Below are 26,655 nucleotides of genomic sequence, written 5' to 3'. Positions count from 1 at the left end.
TACTTTGGGGAGCGCTCACTTTTTGCTTCTTTCAGCATAATTATTTTGAGATTCATCCACGATATTGGATAGATAGGTCCCTTTCCCTTTTGTTGTTATTTTTTACTTGGACTGTTGGGAATCACCCAAAACCTTGCACAAAGGCAGGGGTTCTGCCACTGATGTGTCTCAGTTCTTGTCCATTTCCCCAGTTCATATATTGAAACTCAAATCCCCAGTATGACTATATTGGGAGACAGCATTTAGTAGATAATTAAGGTTGAATGAGATCAGAAGAATGTGTCCTGATCCTATTGGCTTAGTTAGTTGGTTGTCTTATAGAAGAGAGAGATTTCTGAAAGGCAGCCATCCTAAGCCAAGGAGAGATATTCATTGGATCATCCTGACCTTGGACTTCCAGCCTGCAGAACTGTGAGAAATAGGATTCTGTTGTTTAGCCAGCCCATCTATGGTGTGTTGTGGCAGCCCGACTAAGACCTGACTGTGCTGAGATGGGTCATTGGTTTCCAGCTGCTTTACAAGTAAAGTTTCTGAGAGCAGTATAGTACGAGCTCTGCGTGCGTGTGTCTCCTAAAGTGTTAGAAGTTTGGTTACCAATGCTGTGATGTTGGGAGATGGGACCCTTGGGAGGTTGTTAGGCTGTCGGGGACCTGGCCTCCAGAAGAGCTCTGATCTAGAATGTGTTCTAGCCGGGAGTGAGTTGCTCAGGCTCCAGCACCATGTCTCTCCCTGGGTTCCTGTTTGCCATGTGACCTCTCGTTCCTGCCCTCACTAAGGGCCCTTGCCAGAGCCCTGGGTAGAATAGCTGTTTAGACTCCTGAACCTTTAAAATTGTGAGATAAATAATTTTTCTTTATAAAGTTATCCAGCCCTGGGTGTTTCTTTATAGTGAGAAAATTGTTATTGGGTAAATATCTAGGAGTAGACTGGCTAGTTTATATGGTGGGTATGTAATGTGTATGGGTATGTGTGTACACATGTATGGAGGCAGGATGTTGATGGTGTCTCTCTCAAGTACTCACTTATTTTTTGAGACCTGGAACTCGCAGATTCAGCAAGACTGGCTGGCCAGCAAACACTGGGGATCCTCCTGTTTCTGCCTCTTCAGCTCTAAGACTACAACAGCCCTTCCCAGCTGTTTTTTCTTTTTTTGAAATAAGATATACTGGGCGTGGTGATGTATGCCTTTAGTCCAGTACTCAGGAGGCAGAGGAAGGTGGATCTCTGTGAGATTGAGGCCAGGCTGGTCTGAATAAATAAATAAAATAAATAGTCTGCATAAATAAATAAATGAATAAAATTAAGGTTTATTTTTAATTGTGTGTGTGTTGTATGCACATATGAGCGCAGGTGTCTGTAGGGTCTAGAAGAGGGTGTCAGGTACCCTGGATCTGGAGTTAAAGGTGGTTGTGAGCCACCCCATATGGGTACTGGGAGCCAAACTAGGGTCCTACAAGAGCAGTATGCATTCTTAACCTCTGGGCCATTTCTCTAGCACCCTGACTGTTCGAACTCAGGTCCCCATGCAAGCAGAGGAAGCCTTTACTCACAGAGCCATTTCTGTAGCTCCTGTTTTACTTTTTTTTCATATTTTTGAGACAGGGTCTCCCTGTAGCCCCAGCTAGCCTGGAACTTGCTGTGTAGACCAGGCTGGTCTTGAATTCAGATCTGCCTGCCTCTGCCTCCCGAGTGCTGGGATTAAAGGCGTGCGCCACCACGCCCAGCTCTGTTTTACTTTTTAAGAACCTTCCAAACTGTCTTCTGAGATTCTTCTGAGCTATATCCATCCCCACCTGCAGTGTGAGAGTTGTTTCTTTCCCATCTGTATCAAGACCCTATGGTATCTAAGATGATCAGAAGAGACTGGGCAGGCACACTGCTTTCTGGACCCTCCCCATCTCTTCAGGTTCTTAAATTAGGATTTTTTTTTTAACTATGCTAGCTTATTTGTCATGAAAACTTAGAATGACGATGTCACCATCCCTCTTACCTGACCTGCTTCCATTGCTTTTCCTTTTCCTTTTTTAAAAATATTTTTTGGGGGCTGGAGAGATGGCTCAGCAGTTGGGAGCACTGACTGCTCTTGCAGAGGACCCAGGTTCAATTCCCATCACCCACATAGTGGCTACAAACCGTCCTTAACTCCAGTTCCAGAGGAATCCAAAGCTCTCTTCTGACCTCCATGGCATTGCACAACACGGGTGCACTCACCTGCAGGCAATACACTCATACACATAAAATAAAAATAATAAATAAAATATTTAAAAAATAAAAGTAATTTTCTGACTTCCTGGGGCAAACCTGGAGTTTCTGGTCTAAGAAGTATTAAAAGGAGCCAGTGGGGTTGGCAGGATGGCTTAGTGGGTAAAAAACCATTTGTCTTGCAAGCCTGACAACCTGAGTTTGATCCCCAAAACCCACATTTAAAAAAACAAGTCAGATGTGGTGGCCTGCATCTCTAATCTTGGCACTTCTCTGGCAAGATGGGAGGCAGAGATAGGAGGTCACCCAGAAGCTCACAGGCCAGCCAGCCTGGAGTACACAGAGCAGCACAAACAGGAGAGACCCTGTCTGAACAACAGAACAGCAAGAACTGACTCCTGAAAGTTGTTCTGACATCACCTGTGTACCATGGCACACATGTACTCTTGTTCACACATATATCAAACACACATATATTATATAATGATAATAATAAATTAAAAAAAATATTTTCTTTTAAAAGGAGCCAGGGTTTTGGAGACATGCCCACCAGAAATTGAATCTAGGCTTTGAGGCTTAGCTTATAGGAAGTCATGTGGCAGGAATCTCAGTTTCCTCAACTCTGAAAAGTGTGTGGGGAAGTTGTGACCTGGCTTGCCTGGTAGTGACAAAGCTCAATATAGAGCATCAAAACATCTTCATTTATTGAACACCTGGGAGGATTTGTTTATTTATCAAGATAAACTTACTAACTCTATCTTCTGTTTAACATGTTTGACCCATTCACCACTTGATTAAGAGAGGAACTGAGGTTATAATGGTTATCACCAGTTACTACAATGTGTTGTCAGGTCAGGAAGATCTCTAATCTGCTGAGTGGCTTCTCCTTCTGTGTTTAGGGAGAGCAGGAACACACCCTATCTCTCTTTTTTTTAATTTTCAAAAAAACTTTATTGAGAATTTCATACATGCATGTAAATTGTTTTGATCAAATCCACACCCACTCCCTCCTCTCCAACACTTCCCATATCTCCCCATCACTTTTTTCTGACAAATTTGTGTTCTTTCTTTCTTTCTTTCTTTCTTTCTTTCTTTCTTTCTTTCTTTCTTTCTTTCTTTCTTTCTTTCTTTCTTTCTCTTTCTCTCTCCTTCCTTCCTTCCTTCTTTCCTTCTTTTCTCTCTCTCTCTCTCTTTATGGGGCTTTTTGCTACTCTAACATTCCCCCCCTTTGAAGAAGTAAACCTAAAATCTTTTAGAGATTAGATAAGCGCTCCCAAATACTTTTTTTTTTTTCTTTTGTCTTTTTGAGACAGGGGCTCCCTGTAGCTCCAGCTGTCCTGGAACTCACTATGTAGACCAGGCTGGCCTTAAACCCTGCCTCCCAAGTGTTGGGATTAAAGGCATGCACCACCATGCCTGGCTCCCAAATACTTTTGACATTTTTGGCCTTTGGAACAGAGTATGTTGCTAAGAGGCCCAAGGACATTTTGACTTTTAGCCAAGAAACTGGCTGCTTTTCTTTGGGGTCTTTTTACCCTAACTGCCTAGCCAATTCCTACCTCCTATTCTTATCACACCATCCTCTGAAGAGGTTACCCAAATTGCTGATAGGAAATCAGGACGCAGACTGCTCTGGCTTCTTCCATACTGAACAGGGACGCAGGATGAGGCAATTGGGGTACCCCTTCAGTGGGTCTATCTAAAAGACTACCAGGTTGCATAACTCTTATCTCTAGGGAGAAAAGAAAGTCCTTGAATGGTGCCTAGGAGATGTGAAGAAGTAAAGGGAAGAGTAGTTAGTTAGCATTACAAGTTCTAGACAGAGAACCAGAAGAAAGTTGGAACAGGGCACATTTCAAATGTTCATATCATAGTCCAGTGGAATTTCGTGACGAGCACTTCCAAAAGCACACCCTATCTCTAACAGGGTTACTTTCAAGCTTCTGAGATCCTGGCCTGTGTACACCGCCTGCCTTCCTCGGCACTTGGGCTGCAGTGTCTGACCATGGGTGGCACCGATGCTGCCTTTTTGGCCTGCAGAATCCTTTGTCCAGCTGGCTAGAGTGTGTTAAGAGAGCATGGGGCCTTCCCTCCCATGGATAAGGGGAGTGATTTTTTTTTTTTTTTTTTTTTTTTTTTTTTGACAGCTATGCCGGACTGCTCAGCCAGTGTCAGTGGAGTTTGAAAGGTTGCCCTCACTGAAATGAATGGCTAGATGACAGGCATCATCGTGGGCAGGTAGGCTGGAATGGCGCTGCAGGGAAATGGGAAGCATGGGTGTTGGTAGGCAAGGGGTTTGCTTTGCCAGGTGGGGGTGCCTTAAGGTCTTTTCTGCCCTGCCCAACCACTGGGTTTCCAGCACCCTGCGGCGCTGCTCCTTGGAGCCGGCTGGCTTTCTTGGCATGATTTGGTTTAGTTGCTAGGAAGCCGAATAAGGCAAAGGCAACTTCCTTTTGACTTACTCACATCGAACCATCTGCTTATTCCTTTTCGTGGCCTTCAAACTTGGCCAGGATCATTGAGAGAGGGTCGAGTGGAGCATCTGTGCTCATCCTTTGTGGAAATGGAATGCTTTCCACTAACTCTTTAACCCTCTCAGTCCATTTCTGAAATAATCTTGTCAAAACCTCTTGTTTCTTTCAGCATGCAGCTTGGACCAGGCCTTTTCTTCTAAGGTTTGGCCTTTATTTTTGTCTTAGATTTCAGGCTGTGTCAGTCACATCCCTTAAATGAGGCGGCTAGGGGCTATGAGTGTCAAAGTGTATTTGGAGTGTAAATAGAGCAATGGCCAGTTATGGGAAGGTGTTTGCAGTGAGTTGATGCACACAGATCTGGAACTTCATTTGGAGTGAATGTCAGGGTTGCTACAAGTGGCAGAGAATGTTTGGAAATTTGATGATGTTGTGGAACATCTCAGAGCATCTTAAGGGGCTTAAATCGAAACCAGTGGTTCTTGGTTTTTAGCTTCCCAGTACTTCCAGTATGGTGTGTGTCCTTTCAGGTTTGTTCCGTTCACTTGCGCATCTCAGACTGACGGTGCTGAAGCCCCTTCTTCAGTGAGTTGTAATGGTCTTCTCCTGTGTCAGAGCCGCAGATTCAGTTGCCAACTCTGTAAAAGCAGCTGAACAAATACACTAAACAAAAATAGAAACAGAATAGAGTAAGGTTTCTGACAGAGGAATTCTTGAGAAAAGCCTTTGTTCAAGTTTTGAAATCCAGTTTTACTGAAGACTTAATCACCTTTGAGTGTACCAGAACTGTGGAAACTAATGTATGAACTATGGGAAATAATTTCTTCTTAAGTATAATTTGTCTTTGTTGTTTTTTAGCAGTAAGCCATCGAAACCTTTTCTGCCAACTTCTCATTCTCCCCAAGAGGGCTACTTACAGGAGGGTGAAGACAGGCTAAGGTAAGATTTTATTGTTGTGGCTCAATTTGTAAAAAGCTTTAGTAGTAATGCAAATGTGTTCTTACTGTGCAGATCTAGATGTTTGTTAAAATTGCTGCTATTAATATTTGCTTTTGGGAAGTCTCCTGGGTCAAGCTGATCGCATTAACTATTGTACTTTAACTTTTGCCTTTCCGTAGTCATTGGGACTCTAACTGAAGGCCAAAGAGCCTTAGCCACCAGGCCTTGTTTTGCGGTGCTTTGCAGCCAGCTCTGGGTGACTTGCCTGCTTGTGGTTCCTCTCTAGCAGGCTCTTGACTCTGTTCTATGCATACTTTTTTTTCTGTTACCATCTAATTGCTCAAAGAGAAAAATATCAACTGTTTAAAAAAAATGTTTTTTAACCTGAGGAATGGATAAATATGCAAAAGCACTCAATATTAAAGTGAAGATTCTCTTTTTAGGCTGTTCCAGTTTTTATTATTGTTCGGTAAATATATTTTCCCCCTTTTTTTTGAGATAGGATTTCATTAAATAGTCCTGGCCTGCCCAGCCTGGACCTCCTGGAACTCACTATATAGACCAGGCTGGCCAAGTGCTGGGATTGAAGGTGTGTGTGGCCATGGCTGGCCTTTTTTTTTTTAAGAAGCAATTTGCTTTGTTTTCCAGGCTGGCCTCAAACTCTAGACTCAAGTGATCCTCCTACCTAAGATTTTCAGGCAGCTGCAGCTACAGGCTGGGCACACTTCCCCTTGTTTTTTTTACTTACTTCAGAGACTCACACTAGTATGTTGTTCTAGACCGTGTTTCTTTTACTTACTAATATGTCAGGCAGGGCTGTTCACCCTGTCTTTCAATTGTGTTTGTAACTCACTTTCAAAGCCTACTTTAGCTCATTTCTTCTGTCTTTTACGTTCAGCGGTGGGTGAAACAACAGGTAAAACAACACTGCATTTTGAGATGCTCACCTTGGATCTTTTTATGTAGTTTTGGTAAAAGCACTTTTCATTGAACTGTATTTGAATTGACAATGCTTCCTTCTGTCTGCATTAAAGATGTATTTTGTGTCATATTAAATTAATAATTCAAAATTGAAAATTCTTTCCTCAACTGCAGAAGCATTTGGAAGTATAGATAGAATTCAGGAGTGACTGTTAATGGGGGTTAGTTTCTTTCAGGTAAGACAGAGTACCTGTCTGACATGGTGGAGGCCCTGGGTTTGATCCCTCCTCCCCCAAGAAAGAAGGAAGGAAGGGAAGAAGCAAAAAGAAAGGAGGAGGGAGGGACAAAGGGAATACAAAGTTTGAGGGAAAGAACAGAATGCAGCAAGGGTTAGAGAGTGTTGGTAGCTTAAAGAATGGCTGCGGGCTTCAGTGGCCAGCGTTTGTCAGAGACGGCAGGCAAAACTGCAGCTGCTGGGCAAGGGAACGTTGGTTGGAGTTCAGGGTCCTCGGGCTAGGGAGTCACTGACTCAGGCAAACACTTGGCACAGTCACATCTGTTGGGAGGTGTACTAAAAGAACCTGAAGTAAAGTTGTGAAGGGGAGAAGCAAAGGGATGGATGCTTTTGGCGGCTTGCTGAACAATCAGTTTGACAGTCTTCTGTGCTGCTCTGCCGTGCGGCGTGAGGCCTCTGGTGGGAACACAGCTAATTGCTGCCTGCAGAGGCTTCTCTCCCTGACAGGATGTTCCTTGTGGACAAAAAACATTGGTATCTAGATACTGGGGAGTCGTAGTAAAAGTGCCTGATTTAGGGTACAGAGTGCATCTAATCCCCCCTTTCCTCTGTTAAATCACAGCAAAGGGGACTACTTTGGATGGCTAATAGATTATCTAGCATCTGTGCACTATTTTGCACGCCTTTAACAAGGGGAAATAATAGCTTGCTCTCGGGAGCTGAGGGGTATTTAGGATTGATTGAGGGAGCAGAGCTCAATGGTTCCTTTTTACCTGTATCTAACAAAGACGTTTAGAAATGAGCACCCTTCTTTTACTGATGAACATTTTTGAAAGGCATTTTTCTTATGCTTTAGGCTAAATCTGTAAGCGTGAATCAATCTGTCTCGTTGGTTTGAGTCTTGACAAGGATAGTGACTCCATTTAGTACTTTTTATCATCACAGATGAGAAGAAGTGAATGAGAAAAGTCAGAAAATCCTAGGTTCGTATTGTGTCCTAAAATGAGACCAGTTACTCGTGCAGTGACATATCTCTAAGCACACGCAGCTTTAGGTGATTGGCCACAGCTGGCACCAGGTGATCTGGTATTTGGTTTTTGTGTTATGGGGCGTATTCAGAGGGATAACATATCCACACAGTGAGAAAATACTTTCCTGTTTCCAGCAATACTGAAGAATTATGGGGGAATGTGGCTGATTATTCAACAAGGAGTGAAGACAACCATGAACAATGCCGGTACTTTCAGCTAGGTAAGAATTCTGTCGAGACTCTGTTTACAGTTTTCTGACTATTCTTGTAGAAGTGCTGTGTTTTGCTTGTGTAGGGTGACCCAGACAGCCATCAGTGACTGTGATTTGGTCTGTCAGAAGCCCCAGCGCACCTGTTTTGCAGATCTTGCCAGCAGCAGGACACTGAAGAAGAGCTTTTCCAGCACTGCTATCAAGTGCTTCAGAAAGCATGGGATCGTGAGAAGCCTTCAGATTGTGTTATTGTCTCTATGGACAAAGACCAGAGGTAAGTTTATTTCTTTTCAGTTTGTCAAATGAGGGTACATGCATACTCATTGATTTAAATATCCAGGCTTTGGAACATAAGTTACCGAGAGTCAACATTATAACATTCCTTTAAGAATTGCAAAAATTTGAGCTGAGTGTGTGGCTCATGCCTTTAGTCCCAGTACTCAGGAGGCAGAGGCAGTAGGAGCTCTGTGAGTTCGAGGCCAGCCTGGTCTACATAGTAAGTTCCAGGCCTGTTGGAGCTACAGGGAGACCCTATCTCAAAAAACACACACACACACACAAAAAAAAAATTGCAAAAATCTTGCTGTTGGGATAACTAAATTGGAGGAAGAGACAGATTTCTCAAGTCTTCTCTCATTAACAATTTCTATGTTGCTGACATTTTTGCCCCCTTCAGGCTGTGTCTAACCCTTGCATTGGGCCTCTTATACACTGTTAAAATTGCCTTTGGCAGTGACTTCATAGTATGGCACCAGCCGTGTCTCTGGCTTACATCAGCTTTCATAGTATTTGGCAGAGTCTGACCGGCAGACAAATGGTTGACTTGAGGGCTACATACTTGCTGTTAGCTAGGTGCTTACTAAGTGATACTGAAGATCAGGCCTGGTGAGAACAGAGTTCTGCTGTTAGGAGACCAGGACACATAAGGCAGGACTGCCTTGGGCTTTCTCACTTTTTTTTTTTTTTTTTTTTTTTTTGAGACAAGGTCTTGCTATATAGTCCTGGCTGGCCTAGAGCTTGGTGTGCAAACCAGGCTGGCCTAGAATTCACAGAGGTCTGCCTGCCTCTGCCTTCTAAGTGCTGGGATTTAAGGCATGCCCCACCATGCCCGGCTTTTCTTACATTTTTTTACACAAAAAATGTGCGTGGTGGCGCACACCTTTAATCCCAGCACTTGGGAGGCAGAGGCAGGCGGATCTTTGTGAGTTCGAGGCCAGCCTGGTCTACATAGTGAGTTCCAGGACAGCTGGGGCTACAAGGAGACCCTGTCTCAAAAAAGACAAGACAAAAAAAAAAAAATCTGTGGTATTAAGGTGACTCCAAATTTTTATTCACTGTTATCCTCTTTATAAAAATCTGCTCTAATTGTAGAAACTTTTTCTATGAGTTTTCAAAAGCAAAATTATAGCTCCATCTCATTTGGAGGGTATTTGGGTTGGACCTTGGGAGACCGTGTACTAGAAGAAAGGAGGAGGAATTTCCCTTTAATAGTTGAAAGACTTCCAGTCATGCCCTGGACTAATTTGATCATGTAATTATTTACACTGATTTTGAACCCAGAGGCAGAAAAGACTCAGTATGCATTGGAGCTTTGTTTCCTATGTTTAGCACCTTTGCTACAGACTCTTCATCAGCCAGTCACTTCATGGCTACATGAGCTTCTTTTCCTCTCTGTCTTTTGGAGGCAGGGCCCAAATGTGTAGTCTAGGTTAACTTTGAACTTGTGGCAACTCTCTTGCTTCAGCCTTCCAAGTGCTAGGATTACAGGTTTGAGCTACAATGCCTGGGTTAGAATAGTGAGGTTTCCTTCCCTCTCTCCCTTTCTTTAACATGGTTTCATGTAGCCTATGCTTGCCTCAAACTTGCTATGTAGGTGAAGACAACCTTGAACTTCTGATCCTCCAGCTTCCAGCTCCCCAGTGGGACTACAAGCATGTACCACCACAGCCGGTTTATACAGTGCTTGGGATTGAAACCAGGGCTTTGTGCATGCTAGGCCAGTACTCTATCAGCTGAGCTATATTGTAGCAGGAATTCTGTCTTACTTGGATCATCTTGTTCTTCACTTAGAACTGTGGCTGGCTCCAGCTGCTGTTGGACTGACACAATCCTGATGTTCTCACCATGTTTCCATTTGTGGAGCCAGGCGATTGGCACTAATTGAGGGCAGTCTTGTAGTGAAGAGTGCCTGAGACTGCATTTCTTCTCCCCTCCATCTGGAGTGGCATTAGAAGCTGTCCTCAGTTGTTGCCTAGCCCCTGCCTGGTGTTCAGAGTCTGGCAGTTAGCCATGGATTAGGACACTGAAGTGGATGTAGCTCAGAATCTTGTCAGCCACTGTGCAGTCTGCAGCTGCTGACGATCTGTGAACAGGGCATGCTGCTTGCTCTGTTGTCATTTTGATGTCAGGAAGAATTGTAGTGATAAGTTAGTTGGTTAATTCATTCCTTTATTCTGCAAGACAGTAATTAAATTTCAGATCTTGTCATCTAATAGGAATTATTTCTGTGATGACTTTGAATCGTGGACTATTTGAAGCGTGTCTTGTTTTTCTTGTTTTCTTCCTGGATTTCTTTTCTGAAATCATCCATACTTTCCTAAACTGCTAGCCAGAGAAGCATTTTTCCTGCCTTCCTAGTAATAAATTTAGTTCATAAAACTTACATTTGACTGTGCGGGTAAAGCTCTCTGCTAGGCACATTAAGGAACGTGAATCTGTTTGTAAGAGGTGTGGTCCAACAGGATAAATCATGCACATAAGTAACAATAGAAGAGGAGAATGCAGGGCAGGGCTGGGACTCAGTTGGTAGAGCACTTTCTACCAAGCACAGAGCCCTGGCTTTCACCCCTAGCATGAATAAAGCAGGTGCAGTGGCTCATGCCTATATTCTCAGTGTGTAATCCCAGTGTTTAGAGACAGAAGTAGGAAGATCAGAAGTTAGAGCTTATCCTTGGCTACATAGCCAGTTCTAAGCCAGCCTGGGCTGCATGAGACTATCTCAGACAACAATAACGACAAAACCTAATGTTGTGATAGCTCATCCCACTAGCAGCAGCGTATCCATAGAAGAAAGAGTGGGTTGCCATAGTTTGGAGATGAGTTGAGGACATGACCAAGCACAATACCATTTGTATTTAGCCTTTGAGCTGAGGACTAGTGAGTGAACGACAACAGAGTGGCAGAGGGAGCACAGCAGAAAAGAAGCGTGGGGGAATTGATTATCCAGGACTGACAAATTAGTTTGGTAAGAGAATAGGATGTTTGAAGCTTAGAAGCTACAGAGCCCAAAATGGGTTGAAGTCCTTTCTTTAATCTTTTATTTATTTATTTATTTGCCTTTGTTTTTTCCAACTATGTCTTGCTAGAAGTGTGAATGCTTGGTACGGAATTTAGGTTGCAGAGCAGATGCTATGGCATTCTTTAGAAAGTAGTGCTTTTTTTGAGACAGAGTCTCCCTGTAGCCCCAGCTGGCCTGGAACTCACTATATAGACGAGGCTGGCCTCAACCTCACAGAGATCCTTCTGCCTCTGCCTCTTGAGTGCTGGGGATTAAACACATGTATCACCATGTAAGGCCAGTACTAATGCTTTTAATAAAGTTAATCAAAGGCTGAAGTGTCAAATGGATTGGCATAAGAAAAGAAATCAAGGACAGAAGATGTGGCCAGGGCTTTGCAGGCTTCGAAATAGTTACTGGGCAAAATTGGTCCCATCACCCCAGTGAGTGGCTTGGGAGGATGCTGGACATGAAAGTTCTTGGGGTTTTTTATCCAAGGCTTATTAAGGAGTGGTGAATACTGGCTGATTCCATGTCACTTACTCTCTCCATATGGTGGAATCCTCGTGATAGTGACACAGTGTAGTCTATTCCTGGAGCCAACTGGAGATGAGCATTGCCTCATTTTTCTGAATAAAGCCTACTCACCCATTCTTTAAAACAATATTATACTTTCTTTTCTGATCTCTCAAATGACATCATCAAATAGCTCTTGAGTGTTTCCATCTGGAAAAGGACAAGGTGCTTGCCCAGCATATTACCCCATATACCAAACAAAAACACACGCTCTGCTTTGTTTACTAAGTTACATACATACTCAACCAAAAGGATTTTACAGTTTTAGAAAAGACTGTACTTACCTAAATATAGTAAAAACAGCCTGTCTTAACCTTTTTTTGCTTAAAAGTGTGGTACATAAAATGTATCTAAATAAGCAGTTTGTTACATGGATATTTTTTCCCTTTCATTGATTGTAAGTAATCTATGTTTTTATTGTGTGCGTGTGTGTGTGTATGTGTATGTGTGTGTGTATTTTAAGGGATTATGCCACATCCATTGGCCGCAGCTTGCGGGATCGTGGATCGTGGTCTTGTGGTGGAAACAATTCACCTTGTCTCTGAATCGGGCCTCACTCGTGCGCTGCAGGATGTTAAAGACGATGGCTCCCCCTTTTGCATTCTTGTGGAGCAGTCCAATGTGAAGCGCTCCTCTTGTACTCTGATCATGCTTCATGAATCCGTCAAAAGTAAGTGTCACTAAAGACATACCCTGTTTTAAACATGAGGTGCTTTTTCTTTGTATGCTGGCATGCTTTGAAGGTTCATGTTTCTTTGTTTGTTTGTTTTTAGTCTTTTTGAGACAAGGTCTCCCTGTAGCCCCAGCTGGCCTAGAACTCATTTCGTAGACTGGGTTGGCCTGAAACTCACAGAGATCCGCCTGCCTCTGCCTCCTGAGTGCTGGGACTAAAGGCATGGTCCGCCATGTGAAGCCTAGCTTTTATATTCTTGATGGTAAGTCTCAAAGATCTGTATTCATCTTCCCAGGATTCTCTTAAACTTTGTGTTAGCCAACTTCCCCATGTTGTGAAAAAAATGCTTGAGCTACTCAACTTAAAAAGAGGAAATTTTTGGAGTTTTTCATCTGTAGTCATGAAGTACCCCTTTCCCGAACCCCTGGAGAGGGAGTGCATCGTGGTAGTGTCAGAGGAAGCTGCTTACCAATGGCAATGGGAGGTTTCAAAAGGCAGAGCTAGGGACTGGGTCCCAGTGTTTCCTTCAAGAGTACACTCCTGCTTCTCAAAGGTTCTACTGCCTTTCAGTAACACTGTGGTTAGAGGCCAAACCTTTGACACATGACATGCCTTTGGGAGGTACTTATCCAAGCTCCTTTAAGTGTGTGTGCGTGTGTGTGTGTGTGTGCTGTTCATGCTTTCTCATCCATTTCTTTGTTCTAGCTTCATGAGAATGTGTGAAAATGAACCCCTTTTCCCTCCCTAAATACATAAGCTTAGGCAGATGGACACATTCAAGACCACCCTTCATCTTCTCCATTGTGGTCAGATCTGTGCTTCTGTGCCTGTCTTGACCCTGTCCTCTGCCCTAGACAACAGGCAGAGGCTGAAAATGGCATTTTTCCATGGCGGGAGAGCCTCCTTTATACCCCACCTTCTATAATCCAGACCATCATAGGTTTTCTGTCCTCTCATTTGCAAAAGTTCCAGGCACTGTTCTGTTCGGTTCACACACATTGTCTCGTGTTTACCAGGCTCTGTGCAAGATGTCAGGTCTCTGTTCCATCCTCAGCAGAGGAAACAGCAGCTGGACAGGCTTCTCCTGCATACCCTGGGCCATCTCACCAGTGTCATGCTCATTGCTACGTGAGAAGACCTTTCCCTGGATGGAGCGCTGTATTTCATGACTACAGCTTCAAGTGCTAGTAGAGAAGTAGACAGCTGTGTATAGGACTAGTACCCTTAACCCAGCGGTCACATTGGGTCTGAAGAGAAAACAGATAGACAGCTGTGTATAGGACTAGTACCCTTAACCCAGCGGTCACATTGGGTCTGAAGAGAAAACAGATAGACAGCTGCTAGTAGAGAAGTAGACAGCTGTGTATAGGACTAGTACCCTTAACCCAGCTGTCACATTGGGTCTGAAGAGAAAACAGATAGACAGCTGTGTATAGGACTAGTACCCTTAACCCAGCAATCACATTGGGTCTGAAGAGAGAAAACAAAGAGGCTCTTGCTTTTGTCAGCGTTTGCTCAGTCCTGCATGTGAGAGTGGAATGGTTTTTCTACCCTCATAGTTTATAAGCCTAAGTCATAGTAATGATATATTTAAAAGATAAGTTCTAAAAATATAAAAGAATATGCTTTCAAAAATTATAAATCTTGGTCTCCTGGGGAAAGTTTAATTTGAACCAGTTGAAAAGGACAAATTGAGATTAATAACTAAAGTGTTGACATCATGCAAGGGTCATTTAGGAAATCATCACTAAGTAGATTCAATATTGTTTGAATATTGAATTTTTTAAAATCAGCATTATTTTTAAAAAGAAGCGTTTAGAGCTGGGCATGGTGGCACACACCTGTAGCCCCAGCACTTGGGAGGCAGAGGCAAGCAGATCTCTGTGAGATCAAGGCCAGCCTGGTCTACATAGTGAGTTCCTGGTCAGCTGAGGCTACAGGGAGACCCTGTCTCAAAAAGGCAAAAAGAAAGAAAGAAGCATTTAAAGCCATGTGTTGTGGCATTCACCTTTAGTCCCAGCCCTTGGGAGGCAGAAGATGGATCTCTGAGTTTCAGGCTACCTAGGGTTGCATAGTGAAACTCTATCTAAAAAACAAAATTAATCTATTTCTTTTTTTTAAATTTTATTTTATGTGTATGAGTGTATTGCCTGCATGTATGTGAGTGCACCTGTGTCGTGCAACGCCGTGGAGGTCAGAAGAGAGCTTCGGATTCCCCAGGAACTGGAGTTAAGGATGGTTCGTAACTGCCATGTGGGTGTTGGGAATCCAACCGGGTCCTCTGCAAGAGCAGTCAGTGCTCTTAACCGCTGAGCCATCTCTCCAGCCCCCCCACCAACCTTTTTTTTTGAGACAGGCTCTCCCTATAGTCCCAGCTGGCCTGGAACTTGCTATGTTCGCCAGGCTGGCTTCAAACTTACAGAGATCCACCTGCCTCTGCCTCAGAGTTCAGAAGGTAATTTCTTTTCTGTTTCCAGAATGGTATTAATGTGGGCATGATTGATTTGTCATCCATGAGTTAACAAATCATTTCATAAATAAGAAGATCACTATTTTCTTTGCTAAGCTCTGTCTTAGTAAACTCAGTCATAGCTGTGTCTGTTTTGGAATCCTTTACAAGGAGTCTGCTCCATACTCTACATCCTTCATCGAGAGGTGCATGGCCTCTGTGCCAAGACAAGCATTTAAAACCATCAAAGGAACTTCAGAACCTGAAGGCTAATAGATAATAGATTCATATTTCTTCCTAAATGTGACATTAATAAGCACAGTTTAAGATTTAGCCAGACACTGTCATGGCTATTGTAACTCTGTGGTGCCTCTGGGTTCTGAATCAGTTCAGAATATGATGATACACGACAGGCCAGGGTAGGGACTCCCATCTAAGAGGAAGCTGTCATTAAGTCTTCCCAATAGGCAGACTGGGAGAGACTGGAAGACAACCATGCATTGCCTCCAGCCAGGAAGACATGAGAAAGCTACTCTTGGGTCAGGAATTGGTTTTCTGTGTAATAATTCACACCTGGAGTACTGACCTAACCAGAAAGGCTTTTCATGGTCAAAGATCCCTCAAAGCACTGTCAAAGACTACAAGACCCACACAGGGGATGTGGGTTACTCCACACATGGCAGCACCAGCCAGGAAGCTGCGTGTGCCAGCCTATCCTATGGTGTGTCTTAGCAGTGCACTGCATGTACAGTTAGAGCTCTTTGGGGGCACAGCAAAGACAGCGTTCATAGCTGCCCGTGTCCCGCTCTGCTTGTTTCCTATGAGTGCTTCTCCTGTTGCTGTGTCCCAGTGCTGGTGTCAAAACACCTTCACCTTCGCAGCTTTTCATTCCTTGTTTCTCTTTTTTCTTTTGTTGCAGATTCACTGTACAAAATGATAGGTTTCATGATGACACTTTTGTTCAAGTGTGTCATGTACTTTGACATTCACTCCCCATTCTCTCCTGTCCCTTCCCCTTGTTTCTGTTTTGTTTTTCTTGTGTGTGAGGGGAAGGCTATTTTTGTTTCTTGAGTCAGGGTCTTCCTATAGCCCCAGTCTGCCTGGAACTCCCTATGGAGACCAGGTTGACCTCAGGTTCACAGTGCTGCAAATTAAAGGCCTGAGTCCCCATGCCCACTGTGTGTGTGTGTGTTTATTTGTTCATTTGTTTGTCTGAGACAGGGTCTCATGTACTCTGGCTTCAAACTTGCTGTATAAATTAGGATGCCATTGAACTCACCTTTGCCCTCACCTCACAAGTACACAAGTACAGAGCTTAATATATGTGTGCTTTCACATTTGGCTCTTTCCCCTATATTTTGAAATGACACTTTGATCTTCTTCTTTTTTTTTTTTTTTGTTTTTTTTGTTTTTTGGTCTTTTTGAGACAGGGTCTCCCTATAGCCCCAGCTGCCCAGCTGTCCTGGATAGAACTCACCATGTAGACCAGGCCAGCCTTGAACTCACAGAGATCCCCCTGCGTCTGCCTCTGCGTCTGCCTCTGCCTCTGCCTCCTGAGTGCTGGGATTAAAGGTGTGCACCACCACCCCCAGCCACTTTGGTCTTCTTTAAGCTATGCTTCTTTAAACATAAGAATTTCTAGGGCACAGTGAACGATGATAGCTTAGCAGGTAAAAGTGCTTGTAGTACCAGTCTCATGGTCTGAAATCAATCCCTGGAACCCACATACAAAACCAGATGTAGTGGTGCACATCTGTAATCATAGGACTTCTAAGGCAAGATAGGAAGAGGAAACAGGAGAACCCCCGGAAGCCTGGAGTATCCAGCACAATGACAGAAGCAACAAGTGAGTCCCTGACTCAGAACAAGGTGAATGACAGAACTGGCACTTGAAAGGTTGTCCTGTGACCTGTACATACATGCCATGCCCTGTCCACACCAACTACCCCATCTCGCCCCTCCTCACACACAGATACACGTACACACAAAGTAAATTAATAATTTTTAGGTTTTCTTGTTTTATTATTTTTTAATTTTTTAATCTTTATTTTTATTCTATGTGTATGAGTGTTTTGCCTGCATGTATGTAAGTGCACCAGTGTCCTGCATTTCCCACAGAGGACAGAAGAGGATGTTGAACTAGAGTTATGGACGGTTGTTAGCCACCATGTGGGTGCTGGAATTCAAACCCTAGGCTTCTGCAAGAGCAGCCAGTGCTCTTAACCACTGAACCATCTCTCCAGCCCTAAATAACTTTTTAAAAATGTCATTGATGATGGGCATAATGGTGTATGTCTTTAATCTCAGCCCTTTAGAGACAGAGACAGGTGGATTTCTGTGAGATCAAGGCAAACGTAAGTTTTGAGCTAGTTGGGGCTACAGAAAGACTGAAAAAAACAAAAACAAACCCCAAATTCATTGATACATCCCATTTATCCATACTGCTGTTGCTTGTTATAATTTTCAAGTAAGAAATAATGTCTGTTTGCCTTTTTATGTGTTTTGTCTGTATACACGTAATTACACCATGTGTATACAGTGCCTGTGGAGGCCAGAAGAGAACATCGGATCCCCTGGAACTTGAGTTTTAGATGGTGGTTAGCCACCTTGTGGGTTCTAGGAACTGAACCCGGGTCTTCTGTAAGAGCAGCAAGTGTCTTAACCACTGGGGACATCTCTCCTGCCCCAGTAATGTCTGTTTTTGGAATCTAACAGGGCACCTGCTTGGGAGGGACCTAGTAGTCAGTAGGCAATCTTGTCTGTACTAAAGACCAAGCAATTTATACAGTTATACAATTAATACAATTTATACAACCTATAGTTGGATTAACTACTGATGGCTTTTCTTGTCTTTCTATAAATATTGTCTCAAAAAAATCAGAGACCTGGGACTGGAGAGATGGCTCAGCAGTTAGGAGCTGCTCTTGCAGAAGACCTGGGTTTGGTTCCCAGTACCCACATGACAGCTCACAACTGTCTATAACTCCAGTTCCAGAGAATCTGATATCCTCTTCTGGTCTTTGTGTATATATGTGGTATATTTACATACATTCTGGCAAAACACCAATAAAATAAAAATAATAGATATTTTTAAAAACCAGGCTTGTGTGATAGAGCAGGCTTTTTCTTGTTCCTGGTACATCGCCATGAGCCCCTGGAGGATGCACCGGTGCTGGTGATTAAAGAACTGAGGGATTTTTCACTGAACAAAGTCCTGAAGGTTCTCGGAGGGCTGCTGAGCTGCTGGATGACTTTCTGGCCCGGGAGCACCTGGCCCGTCACTCTCTGCCTTCTGGAATTTGACATCTTATTTTCCTACTGAGTAAGGGGAAGCATTTATACAGTGATGAACTGGACCTGCTCATGGACTACATAAAGACCAGGAAAGAGCAACTGCAAGGCACTCGGCATTGTTCCTTCCCTTCTCCACTTTGAAACTTGAGGCGCTCCTTTTTCTGCAAACCCATGAGAGGAAGAATATTAGTATTGTGTTGAATATAATATAAAGTAACCTGCACAGATTGTAGACAAAAACATTGACAGCATCTATCCTTTGTAATACTAAAGTGCTCTCTGAGCTAAAGTTTCCTTTGAATCTAACCTTTAAAAATTAAAGTATTTGTACACTCTTAAAAGTGTGTGTGTGTGTGTGTGTGTGTGTGTGTGTGTGTGTGTGTGTAGGACGGGTACACTTGTGTGGCAGTCAGAGGTCAACTTGTAGGAACTGATTCATCATTTGGGCCCTGGGGATTGAACTCAGGTTGTCAAACTTGGCAGCCAGTGCCTTTACCTGCTGAGCTATCTTTCTGTCCCTAAGATATTTTAACTTTATTTTTTGATAATTTCATACATGTGTGATGAGTTTTGATAATGTATACCCCCCATTATCCTCTCTTATCCTTTCCCACTCCTGCTGAACTCACCCTTCTTCCCAATAAGTCCCCTCCTACTTTCATAACTTTTTATTGAGACATTTCCTTGTAGTCCCAACTGGCCTGGAGCTCCCTATATAGTCCAGCTGGTCTTGATCTCAGAGATCAGCCTGAGTCTGCCTCCCGAGTGCTGGGATTAAAGGTGTGCACCACCACGCCCAGCTTATGATTTTTCATTTGGTGCCTCATCGAGTTTAATTAGGGTTGCTTGTGTAAGCATGAATGTGGGGTTATTTACTTGAGCATGAACAACTTACCCCTGACTATATGAAAAATGATCCCCCCCCAGCAGCCATTAGCTACCAATAGCTCCTCAAGGAGGAGTGAGGTCTCATGAGCCCATCCCCCATCCATGATGGAATGTTGACAGGGCTAATCTTGTATAGGTAACCACAGCTGCTATGAGGCTGTGCATGCAGCGGCCCTGTCATGTCTGGAAGACAGTTTTCCTTCCTCTTGACTCTTACCTTCTTCCTGCCCCCTCTTCTTCCACGTTCCCTGAGCCTTTGAGGGAGTGACAGAGATGTCCTATTTAGGGATAAGCACTTAGCAGTCACTTTTTTTCAGTCCTTCACCACTTATGAGACTCTGCAGTAACTGTAGCCCACTATAAAAAGAAACTTCTCTGAGCAAGGCTGAGAGCAGCACAGGTCTAGGAGTATAAACAAAAATATTTAGAAGGCAGTTTGAAAGCATGTCCATTTAGCAAAAACAAGAGTGGTAGGTAGGTTCTCCACTAGGGTTAATTACCTTGAAAGCATGGGCTTTTGACCAGGTTTATGGTCTCAAGCACAAGTTCCCTCCTATAGAGCAAGTCTCAAGTCCAAGCAGAAAGCAGTTGGTTGCCCCCATAACAGTCATGCCAGTATTAGTGAGCCTATCACCTCGCTGGTCAGAATTATAGTATGCAGGGTCCACAGCTGGGTAAGACTGTTGATGGCTTTTCATCCCCAGCATCCTCTATTACCATGGAAGCTAGCCATCAAGGTAGAAGCTTCCAGCTCAGTTCTAGCCTGATTTCTCTACACCTTGCAGCCAAAATATGTGGTATCTTCATCAATAGAGCCTTACAACTCTACACCCTGCAGCCAAAATATGCGGTCTCTTCATCACTAGAGTCTTACAACCTACTTCTGCCAGGCAACCAAAAGCAGTGACAGCAACCTGAATTCCTTTGGGAGCGTCTAGGACCTCCCTGACCAACAGCTCATAGGGGGAGGTGTTCCACCCCTGCATGGCATTGGTATTTCTGTTTAATAGCCTGCAGTTCCTGAGAGCAGCCATTATCTACCCATACAGGGAACCTCCATTCAAACTTTTTAATTTTAATTTACTTACTGTATGTGTTTGCATGATGGGGAGCATGCATGTGCCACTGTACACATGTGGAAGTCACTTTAACCTGGTTGTGGAGATTGAACACAGGTCCTCGGGTTTCCATAGCATGTGTTTTGCCTACTAAGCCATCTTGAAAGCCTTTCTCTCAGTTATTATTTTTAATTAGCTAGGTTTTCAGATGGCTTTTTCATACATCCTTAGTTTTGGTTCACCTTCACCCCACCCCCACCTGAACCCTTCCAGCCCCTAGCACTCCCCCCTCTCCCTGGATATCATATGTTAAACCAGATTTTTAGTAAGTTGAATGACCTCTGTCTGCACATAGACATGGATGTAGTTTCTACCTTCCTGGTTCTGAACTTCATTTTTTGTGTTAATAGAGACATTTATAGAGTGAGTTTTGAGTATGTGATAAGCATGAAGATGGAGTTCCTAATCTTGAGAATTTTAAAGAGCATTTCATTTATGAGCCCGCCTCCTTAAAGTAGTAACTTTTTCTGTTAGCTTGTTTTGAGTGAAGTAGGTGAGACAAAAATAATAACCACTTGTCCTTTCAGTGAAAAAGTAATTGCTGTGCAGTGCACCTGGAATTCGTTAAAGCTTTGAAGAATTGTTCATCTGACAGAAACTAGAATGTGCTTTAGTTTTATACACACACTTAACTTTCTTAGGGTGAGTAGAACTCAAAGTTACAACATGACAGTCTTGTTTCTTTTTGATTATAGGACTCTAAATCGATAAAGGAAAGGGAGCGTTCTAGAATAAAAGTGAAACTTTTTTGAATAGCCTGAGAAGCTCACATCCTGTGTGGTAGGCTTCTGGCTAACCCTTGGTTCTTTTCACTTTTCCAGGCTGCGAGACGCCAGACCCATCAGCCAACAGCAATTCTGCCTCATTTCAGGGCAGGTTCACCCCTGTTGTGAGCAAAGCTCCTCCCCTACCGCCGGCTCCTAAACCCCAGTCCTTCCTTGGCGCCCCTCTTCCTAGGACTGGCACATCCCTTGCAGGCAACAGGCAGGAAGTTGGCTTGTTCCCACTGCCAGGTCAGTGCTCCCCTCCAGGAGATACACTGCAGCTCTTCTCGAAGTGCTTCTCTGACAAGCAGGCGGTGTTGAGCAGTGGCAATGTCTTGACACCTCTGGAGACCAGAAGATGTGCTTTGGAATTCACTGGGTACCATTCCTCTTGAATGAGACACAGACGCTTAGAAGAATCATACTGAGCTTTGTGGCCACAGCTAGAGCTACTTAAACTGGGTTATCATAATATGTACCCTAAGTTAAATGTTTTTGAGGCTTTTATTTCTGCCTGGTGACAGTGTTCTAAAGTAAGGTTTTATTACTGTGGCCTTTTTCTGTCATGACAGGATCTTCTTAGAGAGACTTGATGGTTCTTATGACTGAAAATTCCAGGAGTTGACTAATCTCAGGCCTAACTTGATCTGATGCTCAAGTTTTCTCGGACACCTTTTTCTTTCCTCTAGGAGGAGGCCTGGCTAGGGTCTAACTGTGGGTGTTTTGACATCTAGTCAAGCCCAGCTGACTTTCAGAGCTTATCTTTCTGTATCTCTGAGACCTCTTATGCCCATGTCTGAGCCTTTCCTGTCCTCAAAAGAGGGAGTTTATCTCTGCACAGGACTGAGGGTAGACTTCCTCCTCCAGAGCACACCCCGGGTCTTTATCTTCCTATGGTTGGCTTCCTCACCCTTTCCATAGTAAGCGTGTATTTTCAGTGTACCAGGTTAAAGAATTTACCAGTGAGGTCTTGATAGAAAGATGACTTTCACCTGGACCATGGTGTTAGGAATTCCCTTTTTTTCTTTTCCTTCCAGTGCTAGGGTCTCACTCATGCTAAGCCACTGAGCTACATCTGTAGTCCTTTGGGGATGTCTTTGTACATAAAAACCAACTATGCTTTGATCTTACTGTGAGCAGGGGTTATTTTAGCCAAAAGTCTTTCCTATGAGCACATTTCTACCTTATTATTTTGGGTGGAAATGTGCCTTTTCCTCTGGTGGAGTGGTAGCTGTATATGTGCAGGTAGGTCTTTACTGTCAAGGCTGGTTTGGGTGGAAGAACCATAGCCCTGGAGGCAAGCATTTTCTGTCTTTCTTTTCTCTTTGGCCTGTTGACTTCTGGATAAGCCAGAGTCTAGAACCACATCTTCACTGTTACCCTGAATCTGTTTCAGTGTTCTATCTTTGTTCCCTCCCTTACTCCTCTATTCACCCTTTCTCCTGGCCTTCAAAGCCCAGCCCTTTATTCTCCATAGCTTCCCCCTGGGAAGATATACTCAACACATACCCAGTGTGGCTACCTGTGTTCCTATGAAAAGTCAATGCGGTTAATGGAGAAGGTTTGCGAGGAAATCTTTGTGTTTGATGTGGTTCCCATCCTTACCATTGTTTAAAAGCAAAGCCTGTCAGGCCTTCACAGATGTCTAGGTGCTTGCTTCAGGGCCTTTGACAAGAGCTGTAAACATCCTTTGCAGCAGAAAGAAAGCTCTGCAGGACCTGTGGCAGGCTGCAGGTTGGGGGCAGTGTCAGGGCAGTGCTCTGGTGAATGGATAGGTGTCAGCTTATGAGGAGCAGAGTCCTTTCAGTGTGCTATGGCTTAGCCTCTGACCTGCCAGGCAGCCTCACTGCTTTGGATGTTTAAGAACTTGTTTCCCATGTGTCTTGATAGCTTCAGATAAGAATGTTTTATGAGAAGGGGAAGGAGGAAGACCAGATTATTAGGATAAACTGAGATTAGACCAGTTGCAACTTCTTTTTGAAGGTTTAGATAGTAAATATTTAGGCTTTTGGAGCTAAGAAGCAAAATTCAGAATATTATGTATATACTTGAGTAGTAGTTTACAATATTAAAACTGCTAGACATGGTGACACATTTTATAATCCCAGAATTTTGCAGGCCAAGGCGAGAGTTTGAATCTAGCCTGGACTGGACAACCAGATCCTGTCTCCAAAAACAACTCAAAAATAAAGGGCCAAGAGAGGTGTTCTTAGCTAGAAGGCCATCTCTGGACACCAGGCCTGATTGGTTCCAGGTCTCCAGTTTGCCTAGCCCTGACTGACTGAGGAACCATGCTAGTCTAAAGAAGCCTTAGTTGAACCTGCTATGAGCACAGGTTGCTTCCTTTAGCCTCTTTCTAAGCTTAAGAAATATGGCTTGGGGATCACAGCCGGATTTGGGTTCCTTACTGCTTGTTGTTTTGGTTTTTGCTCTCTGTAGGACTGGTCAACCTCAAAGGTCTGCGTCCCCCTCCCCTGCTTCAGCCACGCCCCTCCAAGAGGCCTGCTCCTCTGGCATGCCCTCCTGCTGTGCCTAGCAAAAGGCCACTCCTTGGTAAGAAGCCAAGCCTGTTAGCCCCACTGCCAGGTAAGCAGCAGATGAGCTGTGAGCGTTCTCCCTATTGCCACCTGCAGAACTTTCTATGACTGCACTGTGAATGTGGCTATTGTGCCTGAGTATGTGCATTTTTAATTGCATGTAATCTTTATTGTTCACATGACAAACCCCCCGCCGCCCTGATGGGATCATGGTGAACCTCATAGCTGCAGGCCAGTGAGGGTGTCAGAAAGCCATGGTGATGGGCAGAAAGCTGGGTTACATTTTCACCAAGTATAAACATGATTTCTTCTTTTGTTCCCGCTTTCCTCTTTTGTTTTTTAATTTGGTTGATTGGTTTGTTTGTTGAGACAAGAGTCTCCTTGCAGCCCCAGCTAGCCTGGAACTTGCTATATAGACCAGGCTAACCTGGAACTCACAGAGATCTACCTGCCTCTGCCTCTATAATGCTGGGACTAAGGGTGTATACCATCACATCTGGCTTTCCCTTTTATTTTTACTCTATATGTATGAGTGTTTTGGCTACGTGTATGTATTGTGTTGTGCAATGCCTGCAGAGATCAGAAGAGGGCTTTGGATCCCCTGGAGCTGGTGTTATGGACAGTTGTTAGCCACCATGTGGGTGCTGGGAATTGAACCTGGGTCCTCTGCAAGAGCGGACAGTGTTCTTAACTTCTGAGCCATCTTTCCAGCCCTGGAGGAATCCTTTTAACACACCGAAAGGTAGCTGGCAATGTAGCTCACCACTGCATAAACCAGGTATGGTGGCATAGGTCTGTAATCCTAGCACTAGAGAGAGGCAGGATCAGGAGGTTAAAGGCCATCCTTGGCTGCAATATAACTAGTTCAAGGCCAGCTTGGGCTACTTGAGACCCTGTCTCAAAACACACACATGGGCCAGGCAGATGGCTCAGTGTGTAAAAACAGTAGCTATGCAAAATTGACCAATCTGAATTCAGTTCCCAGAACCCACATAAAAAACTGGATGAAGGTGTGGTGTATACGCCTTTAATTCCGGCACTCAGGAGGCAGAAGCAGGTGAATCGTTGTGAGATTGAGGCCAGCCTGGGATGGTCTACATGGGGAGTTCTAGGCCAGCTGGAGCTACATAGTGAGACTTTAAAAAAAAAGAGAGAAAAAAGAAAAAGTCAGATATAGAAGTGCATATCATGCATCTGTAATCCAACTCCCAAAAGTTGTCCCCCCACCACTATCCCTGTTTCTCTCTCTCTCTCTATCTCTTTCTCTCTCTCTCTCTCTCTCACACACACACACACACACATAGAGTAAATGAATTTTAAAAATTATAAAAAGCATAGCCATCCCCCCTCCCCAGTTAAAAAGGAACAGAAAGCATGTTGGTACAAAGTATACCAATAACTGTTGGGTACATCGAATCACATTGTGTACAAGACTTGAATATGCCATCTAATTTCCTTAACATTACTGTGACCTTGGTACTGTGGTTACCTCCACTTTCTGGAGGAGCTGCCTGAGGCATGCTGAAGTAGCTGGTGGAGTCCAGACTTCACACTGACCATGTGACCCTGCAGACATAACTCTTAGCCAGGTGACTTTGATTTCAAAAGAAAGCATGGGTTTTTGCTTAAGTTCAGTCATATCCTCCCATCCACAGCCTCCCTTGGACACAGGGCCAGAAGCATCCTCACGTCAGTTACCTTCCTGACCCATCACAGTTATGAGCGCTTTAGGAAGTCAAAGGGAAGGAGTGAGTGTGGTCAACCATGAGTCTAGGTGTACCCAGAAGCCCAATAGAGGACCTAGCCTTGGAGACAGATGAGTGTTTGGGAGTCTGGAGGGGTGAGGCACCACGATCTGTTTTCAGGGAAGGGCCTATAGATGAATATGTGATTCGATGGAGATGGGGGTCGGGGAGATGCTCCCTTTTTCTCTTCTGTAAAATGAGGCTTGGCACCAGGATTCAGTGAGATCATAGGAAAACCTTTCAGGCTGTGAGAACTACAGATGTCTGCTGGTGCTGTATAGGCTGCAGCCGGCGTCTTGGGTCCAGTTGGCTTCTGAGATGGGACAGCAATGCTGCTTTGTTCCTCCTTTCTGTAGTTCTTTTGCAGTCCGTGCCACACCAACGGGCAGTTCGACCTACATCGTTGTGGAACTGAGGAATGCACTGTGGAGCCTGAAGAACGAGGTAGCTGTGGCCCAGATGGCTGCTTCGCCTCCCCTGAGGACTGAGGCCCCCGCATGGATGCACCACTGGTGTCTAGGTTGTTGGCGTAGTTGTGACTTTCTCTGACACAGTCCCGTGGAGACTTTCTCACCTGTATAGTGTTCTTATGTCACATTAGATAGTTGTAGGAGGTCATTGTTATAGGCGTTGAACCTTGAAGTTATTCAGTGAGTATTAAAATATAATAAAAAATGTCTAGTTTTCACATAGTGCTTGCCTCTGTGTTAAAACTTTATTTTGGCAGAATTTTAGATTTGCAGAAAATCTGCAAAGATGGTACAAGGGGTTCCTTCATGCAGCTTCCCCAGTAGTTAACATCTCACAAAACTTGGTGAGCTGGTCAGACTAGGAAATTATCACTACTAGAGTAACATGAACCATGTTAGACTTTTTTGGATTTCACTAATCTTTCCGCTGATGTAATTTCTTGAGTACCACATTACATTTAGGCTTTTTGTTTTTTAAGTTCCTTTTTTATTGGGAACCATTTTTAGTATGAAGAAATTTAGACAAAAAGTACTATGAACATCGATATACTGTATTTAGATTCAGTAACTAATATGCTTTTTAAAAACTTACTCAAATATTGTAAATATTTTTTTCTTTTTGTGCAAATAGGTTATGGAACTTATGACATCCCACCTATAAATATCTTAGCATGCATCTCCAAAACCAGGAATGCTCTTCTCTGTAATTGTGATGCTATTACCCTGCTTAAAAAATTAATGATTCAAGCAGGAATGATGGATACTCTAGACATTAGGGCAAAAGTTTGCAAGTTCAAGGTCAGCCTGGACTACATATAAAGTAAGACCTTGTCTCTGAAACAAAAACAATGGGC

General features: G+C 43.7%; 1 protein-coding gene across 1 annotated transcript in view; it reads left to right on the top strand.

Annotated features, from left to right (window-relative positions):
* The window catches only part of LOC115069479, a 40,349-nt gene extending 14,469 nt beyond the window's left edge, over window positions 1–25,880 (top strand). The window contains exons 3-8 of the mRNA XM_029561199.1: window positions 4,350–4,440; window positions 5,532–5,612; window positions 7,934–8,019; window positions 8,162–8,284; window positions 23,489–23,635; window positions 25,699–25,880. Of these exons, the coding sequence (XP_029417059.1) occupies window positions 4,418–4,440; window positions 5,532–5,612; window positions 7,934–8,019; window positions 8,162–8,284; window positions 23,489–23,635; window positions 25,699–25,880 (642 nt within the window). The 5' untranslated portion in view covers window positions 4,350–4,417. The remainder of the gene's footprint in view (window positions 1–4,349; window positions 4,441–5,531; window positions 5,613–7,933; window positions 8,020–8,161; window positions 8,285–23,488; window positions 23,636–25,698) is intronic.
* The last annotated feature ends 775 nt before the right edge of the window (window positions 25,881–26,655 follow it).

The sequence above is a fragment of the Nannospalax galili genome, unplaced genomic scaffold (assembly GCF_000622305.1).
Source record: "Nannospalax galili isolate Female #2095 unplaced genomic scaffold, S.galili_v1.0 scaffold1353, whole genome shotgun sequence".
Classification (NCBI taxonomy): Eukaryota; Metazoa; Chordata; class Mammalia; order Rodentia; family Spalacidae; genus Nannospalax; species Nannospalax galili.
Note: the sequence above shows the minus strand (reverse complement) of the source record. Positions and strands in the feature narration are given on the sequence as shown.